Source organism: Asterias amurensis, chromosome 18, assembly GCF_032118995.1.
Source record: "Asterias amurensis chromosome 18, ASM3211899v1".
Taxonomy (NCBI): Eukaryota; Metazoa; Echinodermata; class Asteroidea; order Forcipulatida; family Asteriidae; genus Asterias; species Asterias amurensis.
The window spans coordinates 15824834-15835585 of NC_092665.1; the positions used below are offsets into that span (position 1 = coordinate 15824834).

A 10752-nucleotide genomic window follows, 5' to 3' on the forward strand; every position below is an offset into this window, starting at 1 on the left:
CTTTTAGATGGAAATATATGAATAAAAAGCTGCACGAGAGTCTTTTAATATTTTAGTGAGAACTTGCCTCTTTCTCAAAAACTCAACTTCAGAGAAAGTAGTTTTTCACACTGTTTTATACCATCATCATTATACTTGCAGCTTTCCGTTGCTCGTTATTAAGTTAAGTTTTTATGCTAATACATTTTGAGTAATTACTTAACGTGTCAAGTGAATTTAATTACATGCTGTTTTTTAAAGCACAACCAACAAGCCAACTTCAGCCTTGTATATTGTTAGGGTGAATTTTAGTCTTGATTTCCTTATAATACTCAACCCGACTGATGAGCCCAAACTTTTTAGGGGAACCACCAGTTCATTCCCATGATATTTTGGACATGTTAGTTGTACGAAAGAAAATGTGCAAAACGCATTACTAATGCAGTGGTGTGAAAAGGCGTTTTGTAGTATTCAACTCTATTGTACTGCTGAATGACGAGCAGTGCTGGGAACGAGGTGAACAATAACAACAACACCGATCTCAGGGTTAACTTATATTGTAATTCATAAATCTGCTAAACACACGAAGTTGCTAATAATCACAATTCTAGATAATTGTGCTGATGCATATGGGGTGTACAAAAACACCATCTCTGGGTTAACATATCCTTATAATTTTTAAAATATGCTAATTGCAAATGTTTACAAACAATCACATCACTATTGGTGTTGCAGAATACCAGCTAAAATACAACGCACATGTACAGCAAACGCGCCTGGTTCCTTACTATTTTTTTTGGCTAGCAATATTTAACCAGTTTAGCGGCTGTTCTTCGATTTAAGTGAACTTTGTGAACTGGAGATATTTTGAGCCAACTTTTAGTTTTACACGCGAATGTCAGCATACAGAGTTTCTTGCGGATTTACCAATTGTTTGTTTTCGTCTTGTCCTTCTTTCTCAAGATCGAGGTCGGCATAGACGACTGTCTGGGAAGACCCTTGCTCAATCTTATCGGAGATCTCTTCACGTCTTGAGAACTTCTTGGGCTTCCTCACCGGCTGTTGAGGTTGTCCAGTCGTGTCTGCACTCCGCGAAGTGCCTCCACTGGTGTCTGCGTTGTTAACACGGGGCTTGTTCACCTGAGCGTTAATCTGTGGTGTTTGTTGCCGAGGATCCGACGCACCAGGACGGCCTCTCTCGCTATGGTTTCGTCCGGTGGCTGCATGGGTTCGGTCGGTGTTATCGTGCGGTTTTGGGGGAATTCCAACGCTAGGCTCCCGGTCGGACGGATGCTTATATTCATTGTTGATATTAGCACCAGCTTCTGCAATGTTCAGGTTTAGACGCAGGGAAATGTTCATGTCTGGCTCACGGGTTACGATAGATGATTCTGCGTATATTTTTGACTCAACTCCCGGTCGACCAGGCTGTGAGACACCCACCGACTGCTCTTCCAGGACAGAATTGTAAGAAGGTGGCACTTCATCCCTGTCCCTACTTATCAGTTCATTGGGACTCCTGGTATCTTCACGAGCATGTGGGGTTTTCTGGGAGCTGCCGCAGTCGATGAGGTAGTCTTTGGGGTGAAACCATCGCCTAGTTTCACATCGACAACACAGTGTATGTATTGCGATAATAACGATAAGGACGACCACGCCAATGACAATACCGGTGATTTGACCAGCAGACAGTCTTGATTTTATTTTGGGTGTTATTGTGGGTTCGATGTCAACAACTTTCAAAGGTCCAATAATGCAAAACAGATTCATGTCAGACGACGGTAAGTTTGCAACGCAGATATACGTTTGTAAATTATCCGATGATGTAACATTTTTTATTAACAGAGCTATTCCACCATGCTGATATGAGTAGTAGAGCGTCCATTCATCATTATCTGCACTAATCGATGCAGTTGCGTTACCAGATGTACTGCAGGAGATGAAACTTCCAGTGTTTACTGTCCCCGGACCGTTTGGAGTGCAGAACGGGAAGGCATCTCTGGGGTACACAGACAAAACTAGTTTTTTGTCTAAGACCCCCACAAAGGACATCTCACCAGTTGGATGAATAAGATTGCATTGGTATGTTCCTGTATCAGTTGTCTTTACTTCAGTGAATGTTAGATTGAAGGTTGAAATCAAACCCTTTGTGAAGCTAACCAGATATCGCTTATTTCTATAAACAGACAAGTCCGTACTGGTAACACCGAAACTGCCTGACCCCTCTTTATACCACGATAGAAAATGAGTTGAAGCATCGAAACCAGCAACATGGCAGAGGAGACTGACCGTAGTTCCCTCCCGCTGCACCATCATGTTGGGAGAAACTTCAAGAGTCATTGAAGGATATGACTGACAACGAACCGAGAATATCAGCAAAGAAAACATCAATGCTAAAAACCAAACACCTTTCACAATGTCTCTACGTTGATCCTCCATGGTCGTATGTTGACTACGCCGTGAAGTAAAAAATCAGTAATGGATGGAACACGACTCAACTTCTGTAGACTCACTGAAAGTTTAGTTTCTTTATCGGTCTTACTGATTATATTGTTCACCATTGGACTGTTTAAACCTTCTTGTATATAGCATGAGTATATTCCGTCATCAATTTGAACGTGATTTGGTTGATGTCAACCTCGCAGTTTGGTCCAAGTCTCGAAACTGATTTACTGTACTCTGTCTGCGCATACAAAGTAAACCCAACATTATTATAATACGGGATTAGTTGCGTCGTTATTTTTCAAAGACCAGTTTCCTTGTTATGAACACTTTTTACGCAGTTGTGAAGTTTAGGGTCATGACCTCTGTTGTGTGTACCTTTCTTAGGTAAATATGTGGGTGGGTAGTATAAGAATGCCATTTGAGTTTACGGTTTCTCCTTTCACACACACACACCTCTATCAACACTAGAAAAGTTAAAACTGCATCATTTACTTGAAATGTTTATCATCTCAACGGTGGTACTAAAATCCAAACTGTCTTCAAAAGCTCTTATGTAAACTATTGCAAGAAATATGATTTCCAACAATCCATAACTGCACTGCAAACCTATTTAGCATACATCAGTGTGTACAGAGAATGCAGTTTGTGTGAACGCGTATGAGGTATGAACCAACCTGTCAGATTGAACCATTCATGTGAAACCAACCCTGAATTACGCCAATGGTTTCCGTCATGGCGGCTTGCTACGCAGCAACACATTGGGATTGGCTCCTTGGAATGTGTCCCCCTTATCTTTTGACAACTTTGTGTGTATTGATTATTTTGTTAATGTCTTGTAAAACTGTTGAAGTTGTAGCTGCACTATTTTCTAAGATGAAGGTTCCATCCTCATACAACTTAAGGAGGATGAGACTTCAGTTCCCCTCAAGCCAGTTTGGCAAGACTTATGTAGATTTGAAAACATAAAATAAAAATAACTATTTTTTTTCATTGTGCTCATGCAAACAAATTTAAAAGGAAAATTGTTTTTCAAAAGTGTATTTTAATAATTATATATTTATTGATACGTCTAGTAAAATTAATTTAAAAACAAATCTAAAATCACAAATGAACAATAAAAAAGACCTCCAACATTACTCGAAGTCCTGTCAGATTTCAAAATGTGCATCGTTACCCTAAAAGAAGTGTTATCCATTCTCTGACATCATATCTGAGTAATTGTTATCGTTAAACAGAAAAAACAGCTCTTGTTTGTGTAATTCCGAAAGTGGAAAACACTTCAACAAAAGATTTCTTTCAAAAACCAGGTACTTTTAAACCATTCTGTATTGATTAAAACGTCCTGTAAAACTACTTAAAAAAAGACAATATAAAAACATGAATGAAACATAAAATACCGCCACCGATATAAACTCTTATGATATATTTTCAGATTTCCAAATGTTCATAGATACACAGTTTTCAATCGTTTATGATATCAAATTGGAATATTTAATACAAAAGCTGTTGCACCCGCAGGTTACTATTGTTGACTTGTTCAATCAACGTACAGTCTTAGACTTAACGGCACCGGACACTATAGGTATTAACTCAAAACAATGGTTAGTATACACATTCACTTGATCTTGAACAATGGATAGCCATCGGTAGTATAACACATTGTGAGAAATGGTCCCCTTTAAAGTAAAGTGGTTTTGGGGGAAGAGACAATTTCTCACTCAAAAATGAAATGCTTTTTTTTAAAGCCTTTTTAGGCATCTGAAAGCACACCATTTTTTGCAACAATAGTTGTTTTTTTCTTCCATTATTCTCTTACAACTTTAATGATCGATTGAGTCCAAATTTTCACCGATTTGTTATTTTATGCATATAAGTGAGAATACTGATCTTTGACTATATATTCCAATGAAGTCCAGTTCCTTTAAAGTTTGAGTCATGTGTACGGTGTAAATCAATGCCAAGAGTTCGATCAGCTAAGTTTAAGTTCTGCATACTGAGATGGTTTCTCGTATGCAGTGTCCAACTCCATGTAAGGATCTGCTTCCCTAGTGCTGGCATCTTTCTCGTGTTCAACGGGTTGAATAGAGGGAAGACCAGGCTGGGGGTTTTCTTTCAGGGTCGAACAGTATACATGAGGCACATCATCTCCTTCCTTACTCATCGGTACATCAGGTGGACTCCTTGAAGCATCTTCTTGTGCCTGTGGGGTTTCCCGGGAGCTGCAGCAGTCAATGAAGAAGTCTTTTGCGAGCCTCCACCTTCTTGCGTCGAATCGGAAACACATAACATGTATTGCAACGAGAATGATGAAGACGACCAGTCCTAAGATGATACCAGCGATTTGACCAACAGACAGGCCTGATGTTACGACTGTTGTACCGGTAGGCCTAGTTGGTATCGTGGGTGGTGTTGTGGATTCGATGTCAACAACATCCAAAGGTCCAATAGTGCAGGACAAATTCATATCAGACGACGGTAAGTTTGCAACACAGATGTACGTCTGTGAATTGTCCGAAGTTGTAACATATTTTGAGAAGACCGCCCCACCCTGCTCACCTCAGTAGACCACCCAGTCTCCATGTTCTCCAGTAATCGATGGAGTTGCAATACCAGATGTACTGCATGAGATGGCCCTTCCAACAGTTAATGTCTCCGGACCGTTTGGACTGCAGGACGGGAATGCGTCTCTGGGGTACACTGACAAAACTAGTTTCTCGTCTAAGACCCCCACAGCAGACATCTCACCAGTTGGACGAATAAGATTGCATTTTTATGTTCCTGTATCAGTTGTCTCTACTTCAGTGAATGTTAGATTGAAGGTTGAAATCACACCCTCTGTGAAACTAACAAGATACCGCTGATCGCTAACATACAAATCCTTACTGGTAACGGTAAAGATACCCAAGATGAACCAAGACAGGTAATAAGAAGCATTAAAACCAGACACCTGACAGAGAAGACTGACCGTAGTTCCCTCCCGCTGCACCGTCATATTGGGAGAAACTTCAAGAGTCATTGACCGACAGCGGACTGAGAATATCAGCGAAAAAAACATAAGTGCTAAAAACCAAACACCTTTCACATTGTCTCTACGTTGGTCCTCCATGGTCGTGTGTTGACTACACTGTGAAGTAAATATTCGGTAATTAATGGAACGCCACTCAACTTTGTAGCCTCACTGAATGTCTAGTTCCTATATTAGTATTTACTGTAATGTTCACCATTGGACTGTTCAAACCGTGTGGCATATATAGCATGAGTTTATAAATCAATCATATATCAACTTGAAAGTGATTTGTTTGATGACAACCTCGCAGTTTGGTCACAGTCTCGAGACTGAGTTGCTGTACTCTGTCTGCGCACGCAAACTAAACTCAACGTCAATAATACGGGAGTAGTTGCGGCGTAAGTTTCCTTGTTATGAACCATTTTTACGCAGTTGTGAAGTTTAGGGTCGTGACCTCTGTTGTGTAGTTTTCTTAGGTAAATTCGAGGGTGCGAGTGAATAATGTGTTATATTATACGTTTTTTCCTTTCATACACCAAAATATATCAACACTGGTTTCAACTGCTCGGGGATACTGAAACGGTAAATATTTTTTTTAGTACAGTAAAGAATATTTTGGCAAGGTTTTGAGTTTCAGCAACTTGTGATTGTTCTTTGAGAAACTGTTGATGCAATATTTAATATAAATTACGAAATAACACATTTTTTTCCGGGAGAAAAAAATTGTAGTTTTTGTAAGTAAGACTCCTTTCTTATAAAATTAAGTTAAGTATGGTCACCATAGCTCTGATTAGTGACGTAACCAGAGGAAAGGGAATCATGGAATTTGTCACGTTTCGAAATTTGTAGCACATTGTCAACCTCCATAACGCGGTCAAGAGTTTAAAAGTAGCATGTGGAAGTACAGCTATTAAAGGTTTGGTGTAAAACCATGTGGATATCCTTTTTTTTTTTAGTGCCAACCATCAAGTCCAGTATTCTCCTGAAGACAATTGGAGCATGCTTATCGAAACGTTGAGTCGTTAACCATCGGTTCTTTTAAAACCTTTACTAATAAAAACAGAGACATCAACATGGTGTTACCGCAAACCTCTCTTATAAAATTATACAGAAGTTTGCAATATTTCCCAAAGTGTATTCATTACAATTTAATACACGCGTATCGAAGTAGCATAAATATGGGATGGATTTTGCTGGTTTGGCCCCTTGTCTGAGGTTGTATTACTTGTCCTTTTACGTCGGTACACAAAGTATGAGACGAGGATGGTAACCAGACCAACAAGAAGGATTAAAGGGATTGTTATACCAGTAATTACACCGACAGCGAGGCCAGGTTCGTCAGTAAAAACTGTTGAAGGTGTTATTTTTGTGGTTGGGTAGGGGATGATGGTCAAGGGTCCTATCTTGCAGGAAAGAGACGTCCAGTTTTGATTCTCTGGTGTTGCTGAAAAACAGAAAAATGTGACTCCATCATCTGCAACTTTGACACTCTTCTGCAACCGTGATCCTGAATCGTTTACTGCTGGAGGAGTCTTGACCCAATCTGGCCTTTCTACAGGTTCTTTTGTATCACTGACCACTGGGGTTCTTTCATCGATGACCGTGCTACATGTCAGAATGTTTCCCTCGTTCACCACTGCCGGACCGTTCGGGAAACAGACTGGAAACTCTTCGGTCGAGTTTACAGTAAGACGCCCTTGTCCATTTGTAAGTATAGTTCCTGCAGTGTTGTTCGCAACAATGACGCACAAGTATAACCCTTCATCTGACTTCGTGAGGTTGGTGATTGTGAGACTTTGGGAATAAAGTTTCACCATTTCATTAATTAGATTATCAGGGCTGAAGGACATTCTGTGATCCGGTATTACATTGACGTAAGACGAGTTGTAAGATCTTAGCCAGGTAAACATGTGAGCGTTGGGGTCAAAGCCAGCCGCGGAGCATGTAAGAGTAACATTACCATTCTCAACTGGTTGCACTGGGAAACTGGAGACAGTGGGCTGACTGACTTGACATTCACTCGGTGATGGAAGACAAAGCCAGAAAAAGACGAAACAGCCACTAATGATAGAAATAATTCCCATTTTGGAAGGTCGAAAATTCCGCGATACTTTCGGTCCACGTTTCTGTATTTTCAAAAGAAATTCGATCGTGTTTTTTAGCTTCACGACACAAAACAGTCAATCCAGTTGCAATAAACCCTCAGTCTCGGTAGTTTTTATTGGTTAACGAATATGGTCCATCCAATGTGCATCATAGAGTACACGCCAACGCAACCAAATACATCAGCAACGGGGTGTGTAGTTCGAGTTTCTATCGAATAAAACCTTTAACCAATCACTCAAAGATGCAAAAACAGTCGTCACTCGATGAGACGAATTTGTTGAAAGAATCCTTCAACTACACCCTGCCATTGACTGTGTTTTGATATATTTCCTTGTAGACCAACATGCCAAGTACAACGTTAGGCCATGTCGGGGCGGCGAGCAATATGGCTGCCGGCAGTCGGAAAGTACATTTATGAAGCAGCGATGCAAAATCTGTGGTGGCCCTGAAGGGACACAGCCAGTCGTGAATATTTTTGCGACGTCGTGAATTTATTCACAAGTCGCAAATATGTTTGCAACGTCATGAACATTTTTGCGACGTCGTGAATTTATTCACGACAAGTTGCGAATATTTTGGCGACGTCGCGAATCTTTTCACGACTAGTCGCGAACATTTTTATGACGTCGTGAATATTTCTGCGACTAGTCGCGAATATTTTTTCAGTAGCTTGAGTGTGTAATTACTGTATTCACGTTGACGGCTTAGTAAGACTAAGTAAAAGCTGTCCAGTACGATGATGGATCCGGAGGAGAATTCCGACTCTTGCAAATCGATGGTGGATTGTTTAAACAAAACTAACGTTAACGTATGGCCCTAACGGTAGGCCTAGGCCTAACGTTATAGTTTTACTAGTACTTTAGTAGGAGTAGGCTATCCTATGCTAGGCAATAAACGTTGGCACTTTCACTCTTCAGAAAAAAAACATAACGTTATATGTCACCCGCTCCTTCTTAATGATGAATATCGAGTACATTTCATTTTTGAGTTTATCATAATAATCCCAACAAGCAAATCTCAACATTTTAAATAAAATAAAAATTTTGATCATACGACCTTCCTGTCCAAAATAATATGTTATTTTCGATGACCTTGACACTATAAATTTTACGACCCGTTTTGAAAAACACAAACGCTAGAAATTATTTACTTTTAAAAGTGCGACGTCTCACACACTCATTAAAACAACAATGTTTTACAAAATGAAAACATCAATTTTTAACCCCGGCGTAGTCGGACCAACAATAGGTAAATTTTACAAACAACCCAATGATAAGTTTAATTATAATGTATTGACAATTTCAGCAATAAATTTGACAATTTTTACCTGAAATGTTAGAGCAATTTGCGTTGTTATTTCCAACTTGAAACGCGAGTTCGTTCCGTCACGGCAGGGTGCAACGCATCACGTAATCCCCACCAAGTTTAACTGAAAGATTAATCCTTTAGCATTCAGAATTATTTGGGTTTGGAGTAACTCAACCTTGAAAACCCCCGAAATATTGATGAAAATCAGACACTGTTTTTTCGAACTTCGATAACAATTCTACTGGATAAAACATGGGCCCCATACACATAGCCGAGTGGCAACAATCGTCATAGCTTGGCTCTCTACGCGTGCCGTGTAATAATTACACACTCAAGCTACTGACAAAAATATTTACGACTAGTCGCGAATTTATTCACGACTAGTCGCAGAATTATTCACGACGTCGTAAAAATATTCGCGACTAGTCGTGAAAATATTCGCGACTAGTCGTGAATAAATATACGACGTCGCGAAAATATTCACGACTGGCTGTGTCCCTTCAGGGCCACCATAAAAACCTCATTTGAATAAAAGTAAATTCTTTACAAATTGTCAAATCTGGTGCGATTTAGGGATCTTTTCATCAACAGGTTGCGGGAAATCGTGTATTCGTGTGCAGTGGACTGTAGAAGTGACGTCATGGTACCGACATAGAACACAACGATGTTGTTAATATTCTAAGGATAATAGATCGAAAGCTATTTGAAGTATGTATGTGAAGTATAACTCAATAAGGCGTTGGGTGTATTTATCTTAAATGATTACTTTCTATGACCATTTCATGAAATCGGTGAGAGAATAATTTTGTGCTCATGAATAAAAAATAAGTTGTATTTATATAGAAGCCTTTAGAAAGATCGACAGACGCTAAAACATGAATAGATTCAGTAGGCCTACGTCGAATAAACCTGTTGGAATGGCTCGTTATTCTACATCTCAGCAAAAATACAATCAGATAGACTGGTTTCATGCTTGAACACTCTGAAAGGAGGAACACACTGGTGTATTACCATCACAGGGACTTGCTACAAACCTATGATTGTGAAGAGGTTTTAACGAGAATGCTTCTCCATAGCTTGAAACCAACTTAACATGTGCATAGGGGAGTGGGGTTAGGGTTGGGGTAGATGGAACAGTGTTTCTGGGATTTTCATTTCTCTGTCCTCATCTAAGGCTGAATCCAAATTGGCGGCTACGGCTGTTGCTAAGGGTGCTGCTAAGGTCGTCCTATGCCTCAACACATAATGACGCGGACATTTAGCCGTAGCCGTAGCAGCTGTAGCCGCTAATTCGGACACAGCCTTAGAATCCTGACTTGGACCAAGACAGATAAACCCTACAGGCTGCAAGAAGGGGGTAATAAATGGGGGCGGAGATATGAATAGGCGGGACATTCTTCTACTTGGTTACATTTCCGATGGCCCACTTAGGAACTTCAGTGACAAATACAAAAAAAATGATAGTGTCAAACGAGTCAATTTATGGCCAACGGTTTCGAAGACATTTCGAAGAAAATTATCACTTTAAAAATGTAACCCTTTGTTCAGAAAATCTAAAAAAAATAAATATATATACACATCAAAAATCCGGGCCGTCTCGGATAGTCAGATTCTTTAAGAAATTCTTTTGTTTCCTTTCAAAGTGTTTCTTTTGACACAGTGCAAATGGTTGCCTCCAAGTTGCAGTAAAAATGGTCCTTCTGAACAAAATGCTCGTTCTTATGTTTGAAGGTGAAAAAGTAAATTGGTCCATTCGCGAAGTGTCACCTCGTTTCACTGCACTCGAATTAAATGCAATGTTGGACCATACATGAATAATCAGGGCATCAAATTTGACTTGAATACACCAAAGCTCAGACAGAAACTTTAAAAGTTATGTCTTTGGTTATAAGTAAAACAAAACAAAA

At 39.7% G+C, this 10752-nt stretch overlaps 1 protein-coding gene across 1 annotated transcript; it reads right to left on the minus strand.

The window, feature by feature from the left end:
• Positions 1–3577: 3577 nt before the first annotated feature.
• LOC139950675 (uncharacterized) lies at positions 3578–7849 on the minus strand. The gene has a single exon (XM_071949464.1). It carries the CDS (start codon positions 7513–7515, stop codon positions 6580–6582), a length of 936 nt encoding a protein of 311 aa, XP_071805565.1. The 5' UTR covers positions 7516–7849; the 3' UTR covers positions 3578–6579.
• Between the last annotated feature and the right edge of the window lie 2903 nt (positions 7850–10752).